At 38.9% G+C, this 14312-nt stretch overlaps 1 protein-coding gene across 2 annotated transcripts in view; it reads right to left on the reverse strand.

The window, feature by feature from the left end:
- ell (elongation factor RNA polymerase II) overlaps positions 1-14312 on the reverse strand; it is a 49470-nt gene that overhangs the window by 25786 nt on the left and 9372 nt on the right. For both annotated transcript variants that reach the window (XM_030050249.1, XM_030050248.1), the window contains exon 2: positions 7711-7755. In XM_030050249.1, coding sequence (XP_029906109.1) covers positions 7711-7755 — 45 coding nt within the window. The remainder of the gene's footprint in view (positions 1-7710; positions 7756-14312) is intronic.

A 14312-nucleotide genomic window follows, 5' to 3' on the forward strand; every position in this document is an offset into this window, starting at 1 on the left:
AGAACTGCAGTGTACTTTACTGCACTCCCCCTCCCAATGATAACATAAAACATAAAATACATCAACATACCTAGAGGACAGTGTCATTTGGGACAAGCATGCCACCCATGGGACTCTGATCAACATCCAGCAAAACTGGTTAATTCCAAAACAGGACTTTGTCCAGGTCTAATGATCAATTTTCTATTGGAAATGTAAAAACACATAGGCCTATGACACACTGGTGATCTAGCATTTCAGGAGATCTACAATATCTACACTGTTGTTTTTGTTTGTTCAGTACTCCTGTGGTGGGAAAAATCAAAAAAATGTGATGTGCAACGTAGTGTAGCAGGCTAACGCAGGGCAAACATGCGGCTGACGCCTCAGGACAGCGAATTACGTCTGCAGTTTGTAAATATTTTAAATTGGACAGCGAAGGCAGTGCAACTGCCACTTGTAATGTGTGCGAACTGGGCATTTCGCATGGTGGAAAGGACAGAGCTGCATTTAACACTACCAATATGAAACGGCATCTGAAAAACAAACACCCTGCACAATACTCTGAGTTATTGCTGCAACTCAGGCAAAGACACTGAGCCAACCGACACAGAAAGAGACTGAAAGACAAAAATAGAGACATTGCACAAGGACAGTGAAAAGGACAAAAAGATCACAGCCAACATAGCTGAATTTACCGCATTGGATGATTTTATTCTATAGACATCTTTTAGTTTGTTTATTTAAGAAAAGAGATTTATTTAAATTGAATTTGTTGATTTGGTTATTTTGTGCTGCATCACTAAGCTATAAAGAGATTTTGTTTTGTTTACTTGGTTTGAACCAATACTAAAATAACAAAACTTGTGATAAAAGAGCCATATAAAAAGGTATCATGTTGGATAATGTTTAAATTTAAAAACAAAACAAAAACAAAAAACAAACAAACAAACAAAAAACCTCAAGGGACAATTTGGACGTGTTCTTTTTTTCTTCTTAATGCATTGCCAAAGTATCGGATCAGACATGGTATCGGCAGATACTCAAAATCAAATGACTCAGACTCGGATTAGGGCACAAAAAAATGTCATTGGGACATCTCTAAACCAAACTACTTCCCGTTCTCGACTCTTCCAACAAATTTTCTGGCCTGCTGCAGCCAATTGGGGCCCGACCGATTATATCAGCTGATTTCTGGGTTGCAAAGTCCTATTGGCATCAGCCAAATAAACCTGTCGATTAACCACTGATCACGGCTACTGCACACATGTAGTTGCATTTCCCATGTAGTTGTACATGGGAAATGCTGCAGTGCTTTCTTGTGTAAACTTTTGGCTTCTTGAGCTCTCCTGACAAATCTTTTTTTTTTTAATTAGCCTATATGGTTTTTATACAGTCTTCTGTATGTGCAAATAAATAAAACTAAAAAAAAAACTAAACTAAAACAAAAAAAACCTTCCATATTAAAAAAACAAGAACCCAGAGATGAGATGAGTAACATTAAATGAGTAACATTAGCCACATTTGTATTAATGCGATTATTTCAACTGATGCTGTTTGCAGTGCATTCTATATCATTTGCAAAGAAGACTGCCATCAAAATCAATTTCAAATACCGATAATTTTGTCTGAACACAGTCATTGAGAGGCCAGATGTCATAATTATGAAGAGCATGATTTCCCATCAGAGCTTAGATTGCTATTCAATACTTAAAGTTAACCAGTGCTGCTCTCATTACTATGTCATAATGAAGAGGCGTAAGTAATGCAAAGGACAACGGGAATTTTGAGTATTTTCTGTTCTGTAACAACAGAAATGAAGAATGGAATAAAAGAGATGCCAAATGAAGGCATTTTTGGATAGTCTCACTGCCTGCCTGAGCTGGATGAGACATGCAGCCGAGTGATTATGTCATAAACCTAGAAACACAGGAACTAAACCAACCAAACTGGCCTAATGTTCGTTATGTTTTAAATAAAGGGCCAGATTTGATTTCAGCTTTGTTAACATTTTGACAAAACGTATGTGTATGTATAGAGATCGGCAGACAGATAGATAAACATTGATACTGACAGATATATATTTGGCTATCAACATTTAGCAGAAAAATCAGCTATCAGCCAGTTCGAATTTCTTATTATTCATCGGGTATCAGGACCCTTCTGCCTATAGACTATGTGTGAATGTATTTGGAGAATCAAGTGTACATTACAACCATTAAATGAAGTCAGTGGTATTTAAGCAATAAACCAATTTTTAGTAACCTCTGTGTGTGTGTTTTATTCTGCCATATGAGCAGACTAAGTTGTAAAGACTGATATCGCAGGGGTATGTCACCGTGCAGTTGTCTGTAAATAGTTTCTGCATTATCCACGCTCTTTAGACAGGACTTTGTTTGTCAGGGTGAAATGCTCATGCTGTACAATGCTGCCAGAGAGAAAACACAACCACTGTTTCAAACTATGTTCCTCATTGTTCAGTTATGGCCAAATAATGGACTTGAAAGTTGTTCTCCTCCTTCTTTGCCATTGTTTACCCTGATATAAATCAAATCAATAAATCAGTGGATTAAATACATCAGTAGAATTAATCATTAAATAAATCAATGGATAACTGAATAAATAAACATAAACTGATGTTTCTGGCTGTGTAAATCACCCAAACAAGCTGGAGACTCGTTACAACAATGCTATATTCAAAATCAGCTCAAAGCTTTAATTTCACACTTATTTGTGTTGTAAATAATGTAAATAAAAACAGGAGCAGTGTACACATGCAACTGCTGCAATATTGTGTGCTGCAAAATCCACAGGCCATTTAAGAGGAAATTAGATCTGAAACATCATATTCAGAAAGTAAATTTGCCACTAATTTTTTCCTTGGGAATTTGATAATTGGCCCTAATGTTTTCACTGTGTAGAGTACACCTAGCACAAACTATCATAAAATGATCATAAAATGACTGCATGGGTCCCTCTAGAAGCCACCAGTCACCCGATTTCCACCTTGTATTTAAGAAACTGTGTTGTATTACCACGTTCCTTGTGAAATACTGACAAGGTTTAGCAAGGCACCACAGACTGAAGTGGTCAGAAGGGTGGTCTGAAAGGTAAGAATAAATTTCTTTAATCACTATTATTGTCTTATATTATGTACAATAATATAATTTGGGAAACTAAATCAATCTGTTACTCATTCCCTCTTATAAAAACATGTAAAGTTTTGTAAAATTGCCTCTCTTTTGGTGTTTCATGTGTTGTTGTTTTTTTTTCTCTGAATTTACTGTTATAATGTCTTGTTTCATCTCATGGCTGGTTGGTTTGGTGTAAAGCTTAAACTATTTCTAGATTTTTTTAAATATCTATAGAGGAAATGCATGATTTTTTTCCCCCCTGGAGCCACATCCACAAAAAAGCCATACAATGTGTGAACACTTTCCTCTGGTTGGATATTCCGGGCTGGTGTGGCTTTGTGCTCTGCCTCCTCTGTGCAGATGTAATTGGAGTAACAGACATGGTTGCCAGAATGACAAGAAATCTTATCTGGTCAGTCACCAACAGCAGACAACAACTTTGGGGACTCAAGCATCTATACTGTGGTTATGGCAGACTTACAGCAGGTGCAGTTTGAATTCTTTTTAAATATAAAAACTACAATCCTATTTAATACACACCGGACTACAGCAGTGAACTTTTCATTTTTTTGTAATAAATAAATGGTATTAAATTCTGTCAAATTTGCAACAGAATGAGTTGGATGATGTAAACTATTGTAATTTCTCTGCTCTCTGGCACAAGCCTCAGACCCAGTTGTGTTATCAGCATATTTCGTCAACATCACTTCCACGAGTCTACACAGCAACAACTCCACAAAACTGGTGATTTGCAGGCTTACAGTTTAGATTTAGGGCCTACATCATATGTCAGGACGCAGTTCATCCTATCCACAACAGTTAAATGAACTATCAATACTTCAGTGGATGCAAGTGTATCAAAAAAATCCAACATTTGGTACTTCTGATAGTCATGTTTTTTTTTTTGTTTGTTTTTTTTCCAATTCAATGGGTTGAAAGGAATTACAGCCACCATTCACCCAGGAACCAAAATTAGTATCTGACAAATGCCCAATACTAATCAAAATGTGTCATCAAACATACCGGCTAGTAACTTTTTAAGACAATACCATGCAAGTGCCTCAGTCTCATACAGTCTTTAGTCTGTGCCTGTAGTCAAAATGTACTGTGTGCTGCTGGCCTCTGCACTTTCTGACTTCAACTAAATCAAATTAAAGCAAAACAAATGCTGTGTATAAAACAGACTCATTTGTCTGCCTGTTGCACTGGCTTTACACAAAGTGGCTGCATCTACACTTCTGCAAGCTTCATCTGTTTCTCAGCAGCCTAACCACATTGCAACACGGAAACCACCCTTGGTCATACCCAATAACAAAGATCCGGAATCATCTACCTGCAGAAATCAGGGAAGCAAAATTTTCTTGGTACTTTCAAAGCCAAACTCAAGACCCATTTGGTTTCTCTTATCTTATGGTCAAACCTAACTACTGATAAACCATGGAAGGAGGTTTCAGTCTTTGTCCAAGGTTAGTCCTACTTTAGTTTAGTCTAGTTTCTGGTGATGTATGGTAGAGGTTTCTTTATTTTCTACTCCTCGTCATGTTTCTGTTTTAAACTAGACTTTCCAATGTAGTTGTCTCTTGTCTGTGTTGTTCTGCACGCATGGGTCTCTCCCCTCTATTAGGTCAGCAGCCCTGGCCTGCCCCTATTGCGGCTTCCTGCATGGCCACGCATTACCTGCGCCATTTCCCCAGCCATCAGCCTTGTCTTATAATATTTCTACTGACTTATTTCTGTAGCTCTCTTCCTTCCTTAATGCTGTACTTCTCCTTCTGCTATCCCCTGACTGTCTGAGTGCCCTGTGTGATCGAGTGTATTTGTGTCTCTTGTGAGATGGTTTGTCTGCCCCTCTCCAGGTGGGTCATTGTCTTCCTCATCCTGGGTGTTGTTCCAGCTCTGTGGTTGAGCATCATCTGTATGGTGCTGTGTGTTGTCTGCCTGAGGCTTGTTATTTTTTTTGCTTGTGTGTTTGTTGTCCTTTGTCTTATTTTTCATAATTTATTCTAATTAGAGTTATTTTGATTTCAGTTCATTTGAATTGACTGGATTTGATTTGAGCTACTGTTGACCCTGACACTGAGCACCCACTACACTCCTGGATGGCCTAGAAGGGATTCTTCTCTTTCCTCTCTTCCCAAGATCATTTTTTCCCCTACTGGCTGTTGTGTCTTTTGGGCCTGTTATGAAGCTTTGGGTCAAGGGTGTGGTTTCGTTTTGTTTTCTATAAACTGTGAGCCTGTAAAGCCCTTTGAGACTGTAAACAATGATTAAGGGCTATAAATAAACTTGAACTTATGCATTTGTACATTTTGGTCTTTGTCTCAGCAGAGATTAAAGCTCAGTATGTGTTATATCAATTATATTTTTCTTGTTGTGTGAGAAGGAAAGCTGCTGCTGTTATTTATTTGATTATTTTACAAAGTCTGGTCTTGCTTATATGGGATGAGCTCACTCTTCTATGAAAACTCCTTATTTTAAAATTTAAGGTGTGAGGAGTCACCAGCGACTAGCCCTTTTGAATATATAATCAAGAAAACGCAGATCAGGTAGTTGGGTAGGTAAAGTATTGTGGATTACAAAGATGACTGAAGAATTTAATATATTTTCTATCTACATGAGTAAAAGCTGTATTGTTGCATTGAAGGGTCAATAGCAGAAAATATTTCAGTAAGACTGAGGTCTATATTAAGTTGACATAGTGTGGTTCATTCTGAAAATAATGACTGAGCAGTACAAGGCTGGGTTCAGAGACACATTCATTAATATGCAAAATCATGCATTCCTGGCTGAGATGGATAAAGCAGCCAGAGTCAGATTTGGTTGGAACCTGAACAAATATTAAGGCCACTCTATGACCTACAATAATGATTTTGAAGTAAGAGGTGTGGCCATGCACACTATCAAAACTATCCAGTGTCAAAAGTTCTCCAGCATCACCAGGGACCCTCCAACTTTCACACCAAAAGGGGCTGATGTAACTTCACTTTACTGTAGTTCATCTTAGGAAAACATTGCACAACATTACTTATCAATGCATAAAATCTGAGCAACCAGTAGGTTTGACTGGTTTTTTATTGAGACCATTTGTATTAAACTTCCAGCATATACAAAACATAGTAAAGTAAAAGAAGAAAAGGTAGTAAACAGTGCCTATTGTTAAAACCAGTTCAAAACCAGAAACTGACTGGAAAAAAAGCATAAACCTTGTTCCAAGACACATTTTTTCAGCTGAAAGACTGGTACCATGAGCCCCAGTTGCAGCGCCATGGCAAAAAAACATGAGGGTTTGACAAAGAATTTTTTCTCTCTATAATTAGTTTATAATTATGCTGCTTTGTGTGATAATTCTGGTTTTGTTACACATCTGACACTGTTTGGGTTTAAGTTGTGTTTTAAGTAAAGGTTCTAGTGTAAAAATGTTTTTAATCATACTATAATCAACATATTTGTGATTTCTAAAACTTATTTCACTTTTAGATAATGGCAAAACTAAGTTTTAATATTTATTTTAATTTCACATTTTATCTTGCAATGGTGGTCATTTCTTTACTGTGGTGGTACACCTAAATTAATACAGAGGAAACATTGCCTTGAGAAACTTCTTGTATAAAAATCTTCTTAGAAATATAGTCCAAATCCAAAGCAAACAATTTGGTCTGTTGGTTTAATGTTAATTTTGTTGGCTGATCATTACCAGTTGATGATCACCCAGGCCACTTCATGGTGAAAAAGCTTGAGCAGGTTTTGTGACAAGCTATTCTCCCTAAGCAGGCTGCAAACTGATGAAACTGTCTTCCTCTTTGCACGTGTTAAATACATACTGCATAGACCCAAGACCAATTTAAGGATCAAGTAGGAATATCAAGAACCTTTGCTTCCTTACATCATTCATGGATGTTGAGAATTCATGGCAATGAGTGATGGTAAAGTTGCTGTGGTTGGCTAAGAGGAGGATGCCTAATGTTACTGCTTTTGGAGGCCTCAAGGATCCAGTCATGGTTAGAAAAACAAAACTGCAAATCAGTGTTCTGGAAGAGGCAGAGGAGTGGCAAAGGTGATGGACACGGTGAAGTCTCATGAATTCAACTCTCTGATAACCAAGATGGGGAACCATTTAGGAAGGGAGCTGGTGATGAACTGTCAAGTGTTGGAGTCTTCAATAATTTTATCTTGGTTGTGGACGTTATTACGGCTATGTGGGTCCTGAACAGCATGTTCACACTGTGGTTGACAAAGATACAAAACAGTCAAGCAACAGGGGCTACATTGTTGCCGAGTATCCCATCAAGTGTCAACTGATGTAATTAATACCACCATGAGCTTGCGCACAATAAATTGAGCTGGCTAACACTCATTATTAAGCATTTCTTTTTCCCTCCAATTTCAGCAGTAGTAACTTTGAAGAGATCACAGAATGAGGGAAGTTCAAGGGTGAATGGCTTTTGTTTCTCTGGCAGCTATGCACATTGTATAACCAACCTGTAAACTCAACAATTGTAGAGATAAGCTACAAAAACCTCATTTCACAATAATTCCCATTTCTATTAAGAGACAGAGAGAGGGGGGTGGGGGGTTGGCGGGAGCGAAATGATCTTACCCCTTGGTTTCCAGTAAATCGGATCAATGGCTGTGATGAAAGGCCCTAAAACAGATGAAAAAAAAAATCATTATTAGGGTAATTTCATAGGAAATATTATGAAGGAAAAAAAAATCACATTCGTTTAAATATAAAAACAAGCTCTTGGGTAAGTAAAAGTATTCAGCTGCTTCAGTATAAACCTTAAATCATCAGACCAAGTTTATTAAGGTTAATGTAAACTAACAAAATAACAAAAACTAAGTGTGAAAAAAAGACATTTTTGTTGATTCAAAAATAAAAACATAGCAGAAATTGTATTGGGTGTTTACAAAACTAAAATATACAAAATTTTAGATAAAATATCTTTAGTTTTCGTCTTCGTAAACTTATTTCATACAAAAGACTAGCATATTGGGTGGATGAGTTGCTGTGACCGAGGACGGCCAATATATCTTCCATTTCTTTTTAGCTGTGCCAGTAAAATGCCAGCAGATGGCTAACATCCTTCTGCCAGCGCAATCACAAAAGCGAGTACCTCACATGTCTGTGTTGCCAATCTGACCACGCCTGGCATCATAGCGGCAAAGGTCTCGCAAGTGCCTTCCAGTGGAAGTGGAAGGTGGTTGATTAGTTAAGCCCCAACCAACTGTACCCAGCACACAACGTGCATCTCACATCAGCAGCAGAATTACACTCATTTTTGCAGGCAGTATCTTATGTAGACTGTTCACATATTTATGCTCATATCTACATTTTATGTACTGTTGTTGTTGATGTGTCCAGTTGAATTTTTCTGGTTAATGACAGAAACTCACTGCATGACACACATATTTTACTGTTGTTGTCTGTGGATGGTGGTCATCTGTCTTTTGAAAACAAAAAGTAAAAAAAAAAAAAAAAAAGAAAAAAGAAAAAGAAAAATGCAAATGTATAATAAGATTGGGTCAGTCATCCCATTTCATGTTTCTAAACAAAACTAGTTCAAGAAACACAGGCCTACAGAAAATAAGATTTCCATAAAATTCTTTGTGCTGAGTTTTTAGCCAAAGTGACGCAAAATGTTCATTGAAAACAAGTATTTCGGTGCTTTATTTTAACGCACTGTTCATCCAGCTGTGTTTAACCTCTTGAACTCTGATTTCTCCTTAAATTTCACCTTAGGTAGCCTCAAAGTTAGAGGGGGCAGAAGAGCAACTGCTGCAGGCCTGCTGGTTCCTTCCATTTATAAAGGGGGCCACCCGGGAGCAGTCTACTAGAATGAATATGCATTTCTGTTGTTTAGCTGAATATGTTGAATAAAATTTGTGGTTTGTGTGTCTTGACTGTGGCAAAAAATAAGAAGTCAGACTCAGATCACCTCTGTGTCTTCTACAGAGCAGAGACGAGTCCCCACCAGTGACAAGGGGTTCTCGTCTTAAGCAGCAAACTTTACCAGCAGGGGCACTGTGGCCTGTTTGTATTGTCATTAATTCCTCCTCTAGTTTCTTTCCCTGTTTTTTTTTTGTAAAAATCTAAGTGTATAACAGAAAATTTGAGCATTTTCAGCAAAATCAAGAGGTGGTCTGATATTGTTATGACTGCCAGGCCGACCAGCCAGATTATTGATGTGTTTGCAATGTCAAGTTTGAGTTTAGGTAGTTTGTTCACTGAGTTTTTGGGGCACTGAATATTATGCCATTTCAATTGACTCTGTGCACAAGACGAGTGAGGCACATCCGGTTTCGCCAGATAGCGGCACTTCAGTTTCCGGTCTGTGTAATGGCTAAGCCTAACGCTTACATATTCTCCCGGTGCCTCACGGATTTGCCCAGACTAACGATAAACTATGTCCACCGAAACGTTGCTGCCACTTCCCCTGCCCCCAAAAGCAAACGAGAAAAGGGTTTTAAGTTATACATCTCCAGCTATTTGCACAACATCGAAGGTAGGCTATGTAATTTAGAGAACGTTAGCTAACGGTCGTTAGCTAGCTTTAGCTAACTAACGTAGATGGTTAGCACCAGGCAAATCACACCGTAACGTTTGTTGTGTAAAATGAATCTCGTTTTTGTATCCAGTGGCAAGTTAACTGACTATACCTGAGGCCTGTATCATGAAGCAAGCTCAGTTTTCCCAGGATTTCTCAGACCTATCCGGCTACACTAACAGAGATCATGGTGATCAGGGATAACCGGTATCACGACGCCGGTTATCAGCTCGCTCACTCAATCCAGTTTTGTCTCATCAAGAGCCGTGAACGTGCATGTATAAGGGAGGGCTCCGAGGCAGCTGACTGGAATAGCATGAGGAGGAAAAACAAACTTTACACACTAAATCGAACACCGTAGCTGCCGCGAAGAGAAGGCAGCCACGGCATAAATGCGCAAACTACACATCAGTGGCTCAAGTAGCCCACATCTGACGCTGACACCTCTGAACTTACTGCACTGCACAGACGTGTTGCGTGTCTGCTTTACAGGCTATAATAAAATAAAGCGGACACCAAAATCCAATCATGTCAGTACATCAAGTTGATAGCAGGGTCAGCCCTATCCCTAACCCTAGCAGGCTAGCTCTCAGAACAGGTTTAGGATAGGTATCCTATCCAGATGAGAGGTGAACCAGCTTTGTGATACAGAAAATCTGGAGTTGAGCCTGAAGTTATCTCGCTAACGCCTTAATCCCGCTTCATGATACAGGCCTCAGGTATAGTCAGCTAACTTGCCACTGGATACAAAAACGAGATTCATTTTACACAACAAACGTTACGGTGTGATTCGCCTGGTGCTAACCATATACGTTAGTTAGCTAACGCTAGCTAACGACCGTTAGCTAACGTTCTCTAAATTACATACCTTCGATGTTGTGCAAATAGCTGGAGATGTATAACTTAAAACCCTTTTCTTGTTTGCTTTTGGGGGCAGGGGAAGTGGCAGCAACGTTTCGGTGGACATAGTTTATCGTTAGTCTGGGCAAATCCGTGAGGTACCGGGAGAATATGTAAGCGTTAGGCTTAGCCATTACACAGACCGGAAACTGAAGTGCCGCTATCTGGCGAAACCGGATGTGCCTCACTCGTCTTGTGCACAGAGTCAATTGTGCATAGATAGCTACCATTTGGATTTCATTACACTTTTACTGGACTATGGGTATGAATTCAAACTGTTGGTGGATTAAGGCATAAGTGGTAAGTTGTTTAATTTCCATTATTTGTGATGTGAGGCTTTTACTGTTATAGCTGCTAGCTAGTAGGACTGTTTCAGAATTTGTGTTGAGAGCAGCATTGTTGGTTATTGCATTCACGAGTGGAATACCAGTTTCACGGCATGGTTTGGCAATTTGTTGTCATGTTTGGGGATTGAGGTATGGCTTGACTGTGTTAACCTTGAATGACTGTGTGGCTGTATGTGGTTGTATAGGTATCTAACACCACTGACTGTAAAAATGTACTTCACTTTCTGTTATCTGACATGCTTGTTTGCATGCTCTGCAGGTCTAGTCTGACCGACTGATTGGCTAATTGACTACTTTCTGACTGAAGCCTGTGTACATTTTTGGCAAAAACCATGCCACCAACCATGGTTCTTAAACATCAGCAGCCTTGGTTGGCGCCTAGGCTACACCATTACATCAAATAGAAATATCATGATGTCTTGTGCATCATTTTATAGACATTTCCCTGTAATTCAGTAGGGCATATTTGCATCTATAGAAACCTTGGTATCTCCACTAGAATTTAAAATAGATTTCTGGGGGTTTGAACAAAGTGAGTTATCAGTATTATACTCATTAAAACAACCCATCGGAAGGACCCTAGAACTGAAATGAAAAGGAGGCAATGAGCTGCCAGTTTCCTTTCAAGTCCAGACCAGTTAGTGTATCTGAATTCACCTGGACTGACAAAGCAGGCAGGATGACAGATAAAATGACAAAGACAAACATTCAGCAGCCAATCAGCATAAGTCCGTGCAGCATGCCAGTTAGTGTACAGTAAAGCCTAGTGTGTGCATATGTGTGTGTGTGTGTGTGTGTGTGTGTGTGTGTGTGCGTGTGTGTGTGTGTGTGTGTGTGTGCGTGTGTGTGGGTGAGTGTATGTGTATGTGTGTGTTGGTGCCCAGCCAGTCTTCCAATACACAGAGCGCACAGCACTGATGTTTTTCAAATATTTTTAACTATTAGTAACCCCCGGTCAAGGGGTGAATAAATCCGCAGTGACAAATTTTTCCAAATTTCTGCAGTCTCTGGACAATCATTAAATAGCCTGAACTTCAAGAGCCTGGATGTTTCTATTCTTAACAATAATTTTATTTTTTTACATACAGGTGTTACAGTAACTCTTGTTACTGCAACTTATACTTAAGTATATCTTTGCCAACTGTTTTAAATGGATTGAATTCTAAAAGGATTTATATTTGCAAGTAAACTATGACAACACAATAAGTCTAACTGTGGCAGCACTGAATAGAGTGCTCTAAGAACATGTTGTAGTGACATCAGAGTGAGAGAGGGAGAAGGGAGAAGGAGAGAGAGTGAGAGAGAAAGATACAATGGTCCACACAGTGTGCCCAGATTTACTGAAACCATTAGTGGGTATTAAAATGTTTTATAGTGTTAAAAGTCATCATTAACTTGTCATTGGTAAAGGACAAGAAGGTAAGACTTTGGTTTTGCACAGGCTAACACACATATACAGTCAACCCAAAGCAACCACTGACTTGGAAAAGTCATCACCATAACATTCAATAGATTGTTTATGCTAACATTTAACCTGATAAGCTAATTTATCAGGGTATTAAGCTTGTAGTAATTAAAAAACAGTTTTTTCCCCACAAAACATTGCCTGCTTAAGTTCTTAATAACACAAACAAGAAACCAAATTGTGAGCTTCCTAACAATGAGTTATGGTGAGTGAGTTTACAGCCAGTCACCGACTCAAAAAACTCAACAGATATGAACAGCAATAGAGGAAGTCACTTAGGCTTTTCTTCCTCAGTGCTGCTTCAGCAGATCACATTACCAAGTAAGAAAGCTCAAAGGTCAGGTGAGGGCAGTGCAGCCATGCAGAAGACAGCCATCTTATAAAAACATTAAAACCCAGACAAACAACACTCAACCTTTTTGACTACAGGTTGCCTGTTCTTGTCCTTCTCATCTGACCATGCATACACAGCATGGTGAGGCCATGTTGTGTTTTTTTAAGGTCACTTGGGCTACATCTCATGTGCACTGAAGCTTTATCAGAAAACAGGAAGAAGAGCCCTGCTTGCAGTCTGTGTAGGAGACAAAAGTTGGTATATGGGCTATTTCAGAAAAAGTCAGTTTATGAAATGGTTATGTTCAGAGTCCTGTGTTTTTCATATTTGGGCTACATATGAAGCTTGTCATGGTGGGAAGATGTTCGCACCAGAGTATTTTCTTCCCAAAACAACTAAATCATGCAAATACCTGATTGCTTTATTTACAGGGAACATATATGACAGAGAGAAGCCATGCCATAGGGTAATTCTGTACTACTGTCAAAATGTCTCCATAGCTATGCTATTGGTGTCTGTGACTCCTGGGTAGCCTCAGAGGTTGCTGCCGTGGCTTATGCGCACCTCTCCAAAAACAGTAACTGTGTGCAGGGTGATGCAAGACCACAAGAACTGCGATTGGTTCACTCAACCGCTTTATACTTCTGTGTTTCACGGTTTATTTCCACTGATAGTAAAGGCAACATGGAGCCAGTTGAAGATAAACGAGTTGATGAGGTTAATGTGTTCTGATGTTCATTTGTATACCACCTCATCCCCAAATTATTCAGACTGTAAGATGTCACTAAATTCATGGTGAGATATATCTAAAAACATAAGTTTGGACATGGCCAATTGTCCGAGAGTGAACGCTCTGTTTCAGAGAATTAAACATAATTGCTTCCATTTTTATCTGTGCTTCAATACTGTGGAATTGATCAAATCTTGACACTGCTTGACACTGCATGATTACTTTATTTGGGAATTTAAAAAGTTGCTGGTGGTGTGGATAAGTTACTGCTTTACCAAGATTTCACTGTATTTCCCAACTTCCCATGAATCATACTTCTGTAGAATTTGCGGGCAGAGATCAATTCATAGGTGTCATTTTTAAGGAAAATGTGTGTGTGTACACATCCGTGTGGTGGAGTGGGTGATGCATTTGTTTTGGGGAGAAGAACACCAATCCTAGCCTAGCTTTCCAACGGTCAGGCAAATGTGAAAACAGCAACAGGAAATGTGTAGTGACACAAGACAAACTCAATGAATGAGAACAACCTTGGCACATTCCCCATTTAAGTGACTGGGTGATGAGGAATGTGGGACAACATTCTTAAAATGAATCATCATAATTATACTATGTTTCACAAGATTAAATAATTGAAATTACAGCCAGTAGAAATGAGGCTCTCACAGAGTTTATGGTTATCAATTTATTTTACATGACCAAGTAACGTACATGATTATCCTGCAGCTCGGTGCATTCAACATGACACAAATACTGTCGGGGTAGCAGTTTGATTCCCCCTATGGTCACTCACGCTATATATCAACGCATTAATAATACTCAATATGCCTTTGATTTAAGCATGCAACAAATGGCATTTTTATGTCAAATAGCCTTAGGAA

Source organism: Myripristis murdjan, chromosome 4, assembly GCF_902150065.1.
Source record: "Myripristis murdjan chromosome 4, fMyrMur1.1, whole genome shotgun sequence".
NCBI classification, from domain to species: domain Eukaryota; kingdom Metazoa; phylum Chordata; class Actinopteri; order Holocentriformes; family Holocentridae; genus Myripristis; species Myripristis murdjan.